The following is a 13,956-nucleotide window of genomic DNA, read 5'->3' on the forward strand; positions in this document are numbered from 1 at the left end:
AAGCGGTTGTAGCATGTACACAAGATTCATAATCATTGTCAGATAGTGGATAGAAATTTGGACAAAAATACCCCTATAATAGGGTTAAATGCAAGAAACTTTGATGTTCTGTTGGTGCGTTCCCGCCGACCACCATCCTTACGCCTAAATTGTCATCTTTTGTTGTGTTCAAATATGTTCGCTTTCTAAATATAATGTCGTATTTTGCATGTAACATCTATCTTAAATGTAATATCCTTTTGCAACAACTATATTATGTTTTCTTATTTAATATACCTTCAAATAACAAAAAAAAGAAAAAAGAAACCTGACGCCAACGACGCATCTGATTCCATCTAGTTTGTCTTAATTGACTAATATACACTTATAATGAATTTAGATAGTATTTTTGTATTATCTTTAATTTAATAATATTTATTAATCACTTAATATAATTAAAATGATTGGTCCACAATCAACTATATATGCACACAATACTTATTAAAATCACAATAACCTAACCCTCTCTCTCTCTTTTTCTCTCTCACTCTCTCTCTCTCTCTCTCTCTCTATATATATATATATATATATATATATATATATATGTTCAGATTCATTTGAGACAATTCTAATTTTGTGAGACCGTGAGACCAAATCTAAAAATAATTTTAAAATGCAAAATAAATGGAAAAATCCAAAAATTCTTTTTTTTTTAAATATTATTTTCGGAACTTGAATTAACTAAAAAATAATTTTAAAAAAAAATTATGTTTTTTTTTTTGAAAAATAAGTGAAATATATTCTAATAGAATATTACACCGACATATTCTAAAAAATAATTTTAAAATACAGAATAAATGGAAAAATCTAAAAATTCTTTTTTTTTAAATATTATTTTTGGAACTTGAATTAACTAAAAAAATATTTAAAAAAATTAAAAAAAATAAAAATAAATTCCATTTTTTTTGAAAAATATGTGAAATATTCTAATAGAATATTACACTGATATATTCTAAAAAATAATTTTAAAATGACAAATAAATGGAAAAATCCAAAAATTCTTTTTTTAAATATTAATTTTGGAACTTGAATTAACTAAAAAAAAATTAAAAAATAAATAAAAAATAAAAAAAAATAAAAAATACGTCTCACTGTCTCACAAAATTAGGCCGTCTCACATGAACTCAACCTTTTATATATATATATATATATAACCAATTACTATGCTTCACAATTAGAATAACAATTAACAAAACTACAAACATTTGTTAGGACTTTGGATACGTTTAACACGCTTTAAACTCCATTTGGAATATATATATATATATATATATATATATATATATATATATATATATATATATATATATATATATATATATATATATATATATATATATATATATAAAACCAATTACTATGCTTCACAGTTAGAATAACAATTAACAAAATTACAAACATTTGTTAGGACTTTGGATACGTTTAAGACGCTTTAAACTCCATTTGGAATATATATATATATATATATATATATATATATATATATATATATATATATATATATATATATATATATATATATAACCTTGTTAGTTGTCAAAGTGAAGTTTTTGAAAAAAAAAAAATTTGTTTCTAAACAAATTTGATAAACATCAGAGCAAAAGTTAAATTATAAAATAAATAAATAAATAAATAAAAAATAAAAATAAAAAAATAAATAGATAAACTATAAAGTATTTATAAATATTTTGGAAATTACACATATTTGATAAAAACACACTTGCTTGGTCAAAAACTTGTATAAACCATTAAGATTAAACGGTATCAAGTTATGGTGGTTATGCTTGAGACTGATGTGGATGTAGATCCTATGTGGAGGAGTTTCCACTAGTGAACACCACCCCAAGACATAGTGGGTGTCTTGTGGAGTGGGTGCATCCACAAAAGGTCATGGAGATATTTGAGCTTGATTGTGTTAGTTTCTCTCTTCCTTCTCTTTCTTGTTCACTACAAGTCCACTAGTGAACACCACCCCCAAAGCTACTGTGTATGTGGTGGAGTGAGTTTCTTGGTGATGTTGCATGTCTCTCACGCTATGAGGTATGATTACGTGTTTAAGGGTGTTTAAGGGCTGCTACATCATCCCAATAACTACTTCACTACATATTTACTACTATGGTGGGTGATGTTCACTAGTGAATAACTAGTGAACAAAGAGAGAGAAAGAGAAAAGCAAGAGAGAGATAGAGAGAAGTATAGGCAAATGAAATTCTATTGGTCGTAAGGAGGCGTAATTGACATCAATCCACACCATATTTACTAGTGAGAGGGGTGGCGTTCACACGCCAAAATGCGTGCCACCTCAGCCTTGACGCGTAAAAATGAGTCCCATACCCCTTAACCTCATGCATAACCATACCGGATAGCCTAATAAGTTGGAAATCTCAACTAACTTCAAAATGATTGAACTTGGTTCATTTTGTTTGGAGGATAGAATATTTTTTACCGAGTTTAATATAAACTGACGGGTCAAAACAACTTATTTTATGATATGACACATCGGCATCTCTCATTTAATTTTGATTTTAATTTTGTTCTTCAGTTTGCAACGGTTTCATCCGTTGGTAGGTATAGACAAACCTTCAATTTGACATCACTATCCATTGTTGGGTCATTTGAATTTATTGAGGTCCTCGGCACCGGTGTCTTCAATAAATAAACTTTTTAGTTGTACCACAATCGTAATCATTTTAAGGCAAAGAAATTGTTTGAAACTAATGACATATATGATAAACATTAATTAGAATGTTGATTATAAGAAATATTATAATAATTAAATATTATAGATATTAATTATATATAATATTAATTATATTTAATTATGATAATATTACGTATTAACTGTATAGTTAATGTTAATCATATTTAATTATGATAATATTTCTTATAATTAATACTTAAATTAATGTTTCTTATATGTTTATTTAGGACACATATTAGAAAATCTCTGTATAATTATTATATTATGAGTTTTTCTTTTAATATATCACTCTAAGACCATATGATATAGGCCATAACGAGAACGGGAGAAGCTGACCTGGATGCCCATAACGCGGTCTTAATAGAGGGAACACCGACCCCCAAACTCGTTGCATCTCATTGTGGCGAGTCTCTTGGGCATTGCGACAAATCGAAACATAATGATTTTATACCGTTGGCTTTAATGACCGTTTCTGTTGTATCTTGTTGCTCATTTTTCCACTTGGTGTTATAACACAATTTGTTTATGTGGCATGTGAGGTGTCACAACTTGATGTTGCACCTTGTTGCCCATATCCAATGTTCTAATTTTATAGGGCTTTTGTCATAAAAGCCCCCAAATTTACATAAAAAAACCGGTTATGCCCAAAATCATTTTTTTTTACCACAAATGCCTAATATTTGCCCCTCATGTTTCATTTCAATGTTTTTTACCGGTTCCCCTTAAACAACCGGTTACTTCCCTATTTGCAACCGGTAGCATTTGCCCGTCTCCTCCGTTTGTCCTCCGTTAACACTCTCCACCCTCCCATTTTGGTGAAGCATTCTCATTGTCTGAAGCTAGGGTTTTTCAAGAGGTAAGAAATTACGGTTTGATCATGTTTTTTTACAAGAAATCATCTCTATTAAGTCCTTACTTTTCATGATAATGGTTGCGATTGTGTAGGGGTTAGAAATGGGTTCTTCAGACGATGGTTACGACGACCCATTTGCTGGAATTTACGAGCCATTTTCTGGGTTAAATGAGATGGATTTTGAGCTGCACGGGATTTACATGGATCATGAACCACGACAGGAGTTTGTATCAAGGCTTGATAAATGTAAGGATCATTTTCTTAACATTCTACTTTGTGATGCGAACATTAGAAATGCAAGTATGACTGATGAGATGAAAGATCGAGTGGACCATGGTAATGATTTGCAAAATAATGAGGAGGCAGAGGAAGAAGTGACTAACAAATACAGAATACACGATCCAAATGTTAGGTGGGATAAGATGGAACCTAAGTTAGGGGACTTGTTTGAATCACCTGCACAACTGAAATTCTGTGTGACAAACTATGCAGTAAATGGAGGGTACCAAATATACTTTCAGAAGAGTGACAATAGAAGAATTGTTGCAAGATGTGGTAAGAGACATGAAGATAATAAATGCCCTTTTAGACTTTATGCAGCATGGATGTACAATGACAGAACCTTTCAGGTTAAAGCAATGAATTCTGAGCATCTTTGTTCTAGAGTGTTTAAATTTGGGTCTATTGTTAACCCGGAATGGATTGGAAGACACTATGTAACTGAGATAGCAAATAAGCCCAAAGTTAAACTTAGGGAGATGATCAGTGACATCAAACAAAGAAATAGATGTGTGGTATCTATAGGACAGGTTAGAAGGGAAAAACAGTGGGTAAAAGAACTGATTGAGGGTAAATTAAATGAACACTATGCAAGAATTTGGGATTATGCCCAAGAGTTATTGAGATCAAACCCTGAGTCTACATGCAAAGTTGGTGTTACTAACAATCTAGATGATAAGATTATTTTAAAAGGTTTTACATATGTTTCAAGGCTTTAAGTGTTTGCTGGAAAATAGGGTGTAGGAAGGTAATAGGGTTGGATGGATGCTTCCTAAAGGGTCAGGTAAAAGGTGAATTACTCACAGCCATAGGTAGAGATGCTAATAACCAAGTGTTCCCAATAGCTTAGGCTGTTGTTGATGTGGAAAACAAGGATAATTGGACCTAGTTTCTGGAGCTTCTGAAGGATGATCTTGACCTTGGTACTGGTGTAGATTTGGTTGTTATTTCTGATCAACATAAAGTAAGTTCCCTTATAATTATAGTATACTTCAATTTGATTATTTCAATATGGTTATAAATACTAAGATAATATGTCTGTTCACAGGGTTTGCTTGAATCTGTTAAGGTTATTTTGCCACATGTGGAGCACAGGCAATGTGCTAGACACATTTATGCAAATTTTAATAAAGCTTCATCTGGATTGGAGTTGAAGAAGTTGTTCTGGGCTTGTGCAATGAGTTGTGTTGAAGGTGACTTCTTGAGAAACATGGAAAAAATAAAGACCATAAGCCCTAGTGCATATGAGTATCTAATGTCAAAAGAACCCAAAACATGGTGCAGAGGGTACATGAGTGTAGGGTTTGCTTGTGAGGCAGTGGAGAATGGTATTTCAGAGTGTTTCAACTCCATAATTGAAGAAGCTAGGAAAAAACCTTTGATTACAATGCTTGAAGAGATAAGGATATACATAATGGATAGGTTTTCCTTTATGAATGATGAATGCAGTAAATGGAAAGGTAATATATGTCCAGAGGTGATTAAGAAGATGAATCTTTTTGGAAAGAACTTTAGGTAAGACACAAAATAATTGTTTCTTTGTCTAATTGTCATTATAGTTTATATATAATGACTAATACATACTCATTTGTCTTCATGCAGACTTTGTTTAGTAGTGCATAGCTTAGGAAATGTATTTGAAGTGAGAAGAGCGTGTACTAGTTACAAGGTAGATTTGGATGGTAGGATTTGTTCTTGCAGATTATGGGATTTGTCTGGAATCCCTTGTGTCCATGCCATAGCAGCCATTAATTATATCCATCAAACTCCAGATGGATATATTAGTGACTACTTTTCAGTGACTAAATTCAAGGAATGCTACTCAACAAACATCAGTCCTGTGAATGGGAGTAATACGTGGCCTCTAATTGGATACAACAAGCCTTTGCCACCTGTTGGTAGGAAAATTCCTGGTAGGCCCAAAACCAAAAGAAGGAGGCATGAAAGTGAGAAAGAGAGTAAGTTTAGTTCCACTTCAAGGGTGAAACCCCCAAGGACAGTGAGATGTGCTAATTGTCTTGAGTATGGGCATAATAAAAAAGGCTGCAAGAATGAAAAAAAGGTACCAGTTCCTATGCCACCAAAGAAGATTGGGAGGCCTAAGAAATGTGATGTAGCTGGATCCAATCCACATGTTTCTACCCACTCAATCTAGTCAACAAGCAAGTCAACAGGGCAGTCAACCACTTGTGACATCAAGTATAACCACTCAACCTAGTCAACAAGTAAGTCAACAGGGCAGTCTGCATGCTTCAAGTTCTAACACTAGCAAGAAAATGAGGAAATTAGGTTTAAGAGGCCCAAGTTTTAGAGTTGGTGAAATTTCAAGTGAAGTAACTGTCCCAGATGTTAGAAGGAAGAAATTGGGTGTAAGAAGGCCAAATATGAAGTCAACAACCAAATTTCAGGATGAAGTCAACAACCAGGTTCCAAATGAGGTTGCTCAAGCTGCTGCTCTTAATGATGTTCCTTTGGTGAATGAGATGATAGAAGAGGAAGAAACTGAGGTGTCAGTGAAGGTGCCAGAGCCAATTTTTAAAAAAGTTCATTTGGTCAATAACCAAGTTCCAGTTGTGAATGAGGTGATACAACTTCCTGCTGTTAATGATGTTCCTTTGGTGAATAAGGTGATACAAGAGGAAGATGACATTATTGTGATAGAAGAAGAAGTAGTTGATGTTCCAGTAAAGGTTGCCCAAGATCTAAAACAAAGTCTTGATGAAGTTGGAGATGCAATTGATCAAATTCTTGGTTCTGGAAATGCATCAGATGCATCTGATGTTCCATTGGTGAATGAAGGTGGTGTAGAACCTGAATTCACTGAAGGACATGCATCAGATGTTCTCCCAGATAAAATGAAGATAAGTGTTGAAGACATAGCAAATTTACTTGAAGCAAGATATTCCATGGGTGAAATTGAAAGCATGGGGTGGTTGGAAATTGAACTTGATGACACTCCACCAATTGAGATGGTAATTTATGAACCTTGTAATTTTAAATATATGTTATTTATTAACCTTGTTATTTCTTGCATCAGGACTTAAATAAGGATGAGCCTGATGTTGATGAAGGTGAAGCTGACTTTGTAAATGATGTTCTAAATGATGGTAGTGTGATTGAAGGTGAAGGTGAAGGTGTTGAAAATCAAGATGATGGTGATGTGATTAAAAGTGAAGGTGTTAATCATGGGAATGATGGTGGTGTGATTGAAGGTGAAGGTGAAGGTGTTGAAAATCAAGATGATGGTGATGTGATTGAAGGTGAAGGTGTTAATCATGGGAATGAGGCTGGTGGTGATGTTCTAAATAATGAGGTTGCTGATGATGGGAATGTGGCTACTGGTGATGTTCTGATAGTGCCTAAGACAAGGAAAAGAAAGCAATCAGAGAGGATCACTAAACTAAAGCTTAAAAAGGCAGTTTTTGATAAAGATGGGGGTGGTTCCACATGTTCAAATCCAGTGAATCTGGAGTAGTTAGTTATATATATGGGGGATTTAGGTGGGAATGGTATACTTGGGCATTTGCACAGGAAGCCCTTTTTGGTACATTTTATACATGTTAGTTTATACACCCACTAAGTGTACCTGTCATCCACTTGTTCTCATGTACCTTTTGGGTTGCCTTTTTGGGATATATTTTTGGCAATTTGGTAGAAATGGATGGATGGTACATGTTAGTTGATCTTTTGCAATATTTTGTATTGGTACATGAATATGATGTAATGAATCCCCTCATTATGGTTATAATATGTTTGTTATGTTTGTTATTCTATACTATGTTTTTTTATCCATACCATTGGCATATATATTATGTATCATTTGTAACTACAGTTAGCCAATTTTAGCATTTTACTTTACCATTTAGCAATTTAATGTATATTATGAACCATATGTTTGTTATGTTTACCATTTACATTTCACAGATAATTTCTATTTTACCATTTCACAGCATTGTACCATTTCATTGTACTTTACCATTTGCATTTCACAAATATTTTGTATGATCCATACCATTGACATATATATTAGGTATCATTTGTAACTACAGTTAGCCAATTTTAACATTGTACTTTACCATTTAGCAATTTAATGTATATTATGAACCATATACCATTTAGCTATTTAATCTTCATCCAAAACAATAGTTACTAGCCAACTTCAACATTGTACTTCCATTTGCAACTAAAAACCAAAAGCCAAGTCAACCCAAACATTCTACCAAAAGCCAATCCAAAATGATTTACATCTTCAAAACAACTATTGTCACCATTACAAAAATAAGAACCAAAAAACCTACAATTATTTCTACCAAAGTCTTCAACTGTCCATGACCCTGCCCATGCTTCTGCTTTGTGTGAGTTGGGTCGATAATGTGACCATCTTGTTCATTGTACCATTTGAAAAAACCACAATCCTCTTCTTCCACCTAGAAAAAAACAATAATTTGTATGAATTACATAAAAATTAGGGCAAATTGTTTCAAGGTTTCTTTATTGTACCATTTCAAGGTTTCTCAAGAAATTTACAAATTAGGGCAAATTGTTTACCTTGTAATTAGGGCACCCGTAAAACTTCTTTCCATAGTTCTCAGGTGTTCGAGCAACAGATACCTTGCACACATCTCCACGGCCACATCTAACTATTCTTTTCTTTCTCAATGTTGGACCACCTTGGAAGCTTGATTTGGCAGATGAAGTCGACATTTTACATATACTTTGGGTAGAAGACAAGGGAGAGAATAGAAGACAGGGGAGGGAAAGACTTTGGATCGATGTTAACGGAAGAGGTTTATGTTTGGGGGTTAAAAAGGTGGAAGTAACCGGTTGTTTAAGGGGAACCAGTAAAAATCATTGAAATGAAACACGAGGGGCAAATGTTAGGCATTTGTGGTAAAAAAAAACGATTTTGAGCATAATCGGTTTTTTTATGTAAATTTGAGGGCTTTTATGACAAAAACCCAATTTTATATGCACACACCACTCTACTTCTCCTTATTTCCAATGATTACATAAAACTTTATTACAAATTCCCATCAATATCACGTCTCCAATAGGTAATTTCATTTTGTGATCATTTTTTCTTTTACAATTGTTTGCACTATTACTTTTAATCAAATGGCAAAAATTACCCCCATTCAATCTAGTCTGCTTTTTTCTTAATAGTTTTTGTTTTTTTTTTTTGTTCTTTCAACATATGTATATTTTTTTTGTTGTTTTTTTTTGTTGGCTTTTTTCTTAATAGTTTTTGTTTTTTTTGTTCTTTCAACATATGTATATTTTTTTTGTTGTTTTTTTTGTTGAAGTATGTTTTTTTTTTCGAAATTACTTAATGCAACTATCTGTTTTTTTTCTTCGTTTCTTTTATAATTATATTAACATACATTTTTTTATCTAGTTTTTTATTTTCTCTTTTTTGTGTTCATTTTTTTACATACCACACATAATAGTTTTTTTTATGACTATAGATGATTAGTTGTTGTTTATTTTTGTTTCGGATTTTTATTATGTAATATTTAAAATTAAAAAAAATGATGAAGATTTGTTTGAATTTTATTTTTCTTATAATATTATTTATAATATCAATGATATTAGGTTGATGAAAGTTTATTTGGAATTTTTTTTAATATTATTTATGTTCTTATATTATAAAAACTAAATTATTGTTGTTTAATTATTTATTTTTTAACATTTTGCTGGTTATTTTTTTTTTTTTTACTTTTTGATGTTATGTTCGTTTATATTATTTGATTTTAACTTTTTGATGTTTTGTCTGTTTATCCGAAACCCGCTTTTAACAAAATCAGATAATTTGAATCTAAAACATTTTTTTACAACTCATGACATATTTTTATGAAGTTTTTTTTTATGAAAACAGTGTAAAAAATATATGTTCAAACGTTGTAAAAGGTTTAAAGAAAAGTTTAAAAAATTAAGAAAAAATTATAAAAAATATGACAGCGGTGACGACGTAACACCTAATGGTCCGACGTCAGCGGCTTTGTGGTTTTGGTGGTCCGGTAAAACAATGACGACATATAGTGTCTTGTATTTAATTTTTCTTTGTATAATTGTTTGATGTACCAAATGACTTCTATTTCGGCATTATCGTCGGTGGAACATTTAATCGAAATTTTTAATACTTTTAATCGGAATTTAATTATATATAAATTACAAAATCATAAAATAAACCCATAATTTTTTTGAATATTTCTCATTAAATATAAAAATACATTGCAATGCATGTTGTAATTTAATGTTGTAATTTAATATATGTTCGATTTAATGATTTAATTGTTTGTAAAATATAATAATTTTTTATATATGTTGTTTATAACTTATTTAAAAAAAATAAACATGAAATAAAATATTTAAATAGCAAAAAGTAAATATAATTGATTAATTAGTAAAAAAAAAATTATATGTATTAAATAATATAGTAATTAAATAATAAAGTTTATGAAATAATTAGGCTGTAAAATAGTTATTAAGTATAATGATTAGACAAAATCATAAGAGAATAAATTAATAATGATAAAAAAAAAGTAGCTTGAAATTGAGTGTAATATAATATAGTGGTGTGTGTTGTAGATCTAATGATATATGTTAGAGTTGTAGATTGGTGTGTTAAAAATAAGATTCTTATTTTTTTTTATTACACTTTTTCCATATCTTGTCATTTAAGCATTGATGAGGCTAGGTATAAGGAAGATGAGTTCTATGACCCATCTAATTTTCTTAGTTTGTCTAAAATTTCTATTGCAAATTTTTAGGGACCTACCTTAAAACAAATATAGAACTTACCTTAACTATAAAAATCTTTGAATTTGCAAAGAAAAATTTACATAGAAAAATTAGTGAACTATGTGGTTTTCTGTTTTAGACTCGTCACTACATTTAGGGTGTTGGTTTGTCATGCAAAAAGATCTATTTTTATTTAAAAAAACTAATATGTATATATATGTATGTATATATATATATATATATATATATATATATATATATAGAGAGAGAGAGAGAGAGAGAGAGAGAACTAGGTTTAAATGTGGATTGACATCGATTGTACGAACATGTGGATAATATTATTCTGTGAGAATAACAAAGAAATTATGCTGTTCGATAATATGAATACATTCAATCTTACATAATTATTGTTATTATCACACATTATCACTAATTAAATCGTCTATAAGGTTATTATTATTATTATTATTATTATTATTATTATTATTATTATTATTATTATTATTATTCTCATTTTGTCAGAATGTTGTCACAATGTTTATTGAATCATATTCTATAAGAATGAAAATGAGTAACAAACGATGCATGATGACAAAGATGAATAAGAATTAATGGGAATGCATGACAATGACGATAGTTGTGTGAAGTTGAACATATTTATATTACTAAACAACCTATGCTATTAGTAGTTCACATAGAATAGCATTGTCCACATATCCACATAATATTAATAGTTGTTCTTCCGTATTATAACCTAGCCCTATATATATATATATATATATATATATATATATACACACACACACACATTGGTAATGTGTAAACGCACCAGTAACATGATGTTATAAAACTTATTTTCATGTGTGATTTGATGAGTAAAAGCTGCAAAAGTATAAGTCAAAGTTTATTCGTTCCTTTTGCTCTAATGAGAAAAGAGATATCTTCAGGCCCCTCGGTGATTTGATGTTGACCTATAGTGTTGCGCCTAGCCTGGACTAAATTGATGTATACGATTAGAAGTCTTATATCATCACAAATATAAAATCAGGAAACAAATCTTGGATAATGAGATTGATTATAATCCATGTCTCATGTCCTTATGATATCTTGAAGAACAGAGGAATATTTTATCACTTATCTCATGACACATTTCTGATTGACTCACAGTTCGACAACAACTTTTGGAAGCTACATTTTGTGGATCGATTCAGAAGTTATACTAGCAATTATAGTTATAGACTTATCCAAATAGGAGACTATTGGATTAGGTGTCTAAGCTCATATCTAAAATTGGTATATAAATGAATTGAGAGTAGCACAATCCTTTTGAGTTGCCCTCAAACCTAACAATTGGAAATGACGACCTTTAGAGATAGATTAAATTAGTATGTGCATAATAAATTGAAATAAATAGTTTATTAATATATTATGAGAATAATATATTAATTAGAAATAATAATATTTAATTAATAATTAATCAGAAATTAATCATAATTAATTTTGGGATTAATTGAACTAATTAAATGTACAAGGGTTAAAGTGTGATTGTTTAATAGTTGAACAAGAGACATTCTAGAACCTTCCTAGAGCATTGGATGGTTTTAAGAGGAGTTTTTAGGTTCTAGAATTATCCTTGGAGAATAATCAGGAAATTAGATAATTATCAATTCAAGATAATATTATTATATTGGTTTTAGGGTTATATGGTGTTTCTAGGTTGCACTATATAAGGACCCCTAAGCCTTGAATTTCGGTCACTCCATCATTCTAAAGGGATAGCCGAAATTCTACTCTCCTCCCTCATCTCTCTATAGTCTTCATTCATTCTAGCTTGGGTATGAACCATTACAAGGGAAGGAATTCTTGTTATTTACTATTATAACAATAAGGTATGTAAACCTAAACCCTTTATGATTTTGAAATATACATAGGGTTTATAGGGTTTCTTATTTGATGCTCTTAGTTATAGGTTAAATAGTAAAAACATAGATCCTTAGGGGTTCTTTATCACAACAATCAACACCTCCCAAGTTCTTTATCACAACAATAGATCCTTAGGGGTTCTTACTTAAGGGTTTTAAGTTTATTTTCTTTTACCTAAATCCTATTATTATTTCCATATTCCACCATCGATGCCTCCTAAGTTCTTTATCACAATAATCGAAGGCTTTAGTTACTAGAAATCAGAGCCTTTATCACTAAAAATCGATACATCTTCTTTACCAATGATCATATGCTTTCTTATTTTATTCAACTTTCAATTATTTTTCTCTACAATTTATGAATTTATAGGCAAGGTAGAGAAAGTCAATGGTTTCATGAAGAAACACGGTGCGGGTGTGTTTTGATTTGAAAAGTGGTGGCCTTAGTAGTAATTATTCTCTTTTGATTATATTTGTTTCAAAAAAAATTATCTATAGAAATTCCATTTTCACGGAAGTAGAATGATTTAGGAAGTTGATCACAATAATTATAAGTTGTTGTTATGTATGCTGAATCTTTGAACTTGCAGGCTTTATTGAATCATGGCAAAACTGCAAAAATGGTCCATGTGGTATGTATTTTTTCTGTGGTTTAGTCCAAACCTCAATTTTTTTTTTCGCTTCGTGATCCTTTTGAACTAGTTTCGTTGCATTTTTGGTCCCTTAGAAAACTGAAAAGATTATTATACCCTTAGTATATTTATTTTTCATTTTTCTTTCTTTTTTATATATCTTATAATTATAAGATATACATAATGGGGTTTGAGTATAACAACATCCTATGTGTAATTGCTTTAGATCTAAGTTTTTCATTAATTAAACATGCAAATGAAATTCCAAAGAAATAACCCTAGATCTAGCATATATATAACTCGGAATTCTTATATAAAAAGGGTTAAGAAGATTACCTTGCTTGGTATGTAGCAATAACAAGAATTCCTTGATTAATCTTGGCTCTTGAAAGCTTAGTGCCTCAAATGTTGCACCTCTAATGGCTCACAAACACTTGTAGCAAGAGGATCAGAGGAGAGAGAGGAGGGAATATGCATAAAAATCTCTAGGGTTTCTATGCTCTATGCATTATCCGAAAACTCTTAGTGAAGGGGTCTTTAAATAGCTGAGACTGCTAGGGTTTTCAGGTGGAAACCCTAATTTCCTGCTTAGGCCTTAAGCGGTCAATGGACCCCCTCTTCTAAAAGCCTTGGATGAATTCTATAGGGCCTCACTATAGTTTTCATCCACTCCAATCTAAAGGAGTCTAACAACCTAGTTTTGCAACTATCAGTGATTTGCAAAATAGTCCCCATTCTTTTAATCAGTTCTTTTAATCCCAAAATTAATTCCAAATTAATTTCTGATCA

General features: G+C 30.8%; 1 protein-coding gene across 1 annotated transcript; it reads left to right on the plus strand.

Annotated features, from left to right (window-relative positions):
• Positions 1–3,694: 3,694 nt before the first annotated feature.
• Positions 3,695–6,027, plus strand: LOC145047012 (uncharacterized). The gene is made up of 5 exons (XM_078995262.1): positions 3,695–4,565; positions 4,610–4,656; positions 4,762–4,836; positions 4,921–5,387; positions 5,475–6,027. The coding sequence occupies exons 1-5, from the start codon at positions 3,695–3,697 to the stop codon at positions 6,025–6,027; spliced, it is 2,013 nt and encodes a 670-aa protein (XP_078851388.1).
• The last annotated feature ends 7,929 nt before the right edge of the window (positions 6,028–13,956 follow it).

The sequence above is a fragment of the Lactuca saligna genome, chromosome 5 (genome assembly GCF_052625555.1).
Source record: "Lactuca saligna cultivar CGN05327 chromosome 5, ASM5262555v1, whole genome shotgun sequence".
Classification (NCBI taxonomy): Eukaryota; Viridiplantae; Streptophyta; class Magnoliopsida; order Asterales; family Asteraceae; genus Lactuca; species Lactuca saligna.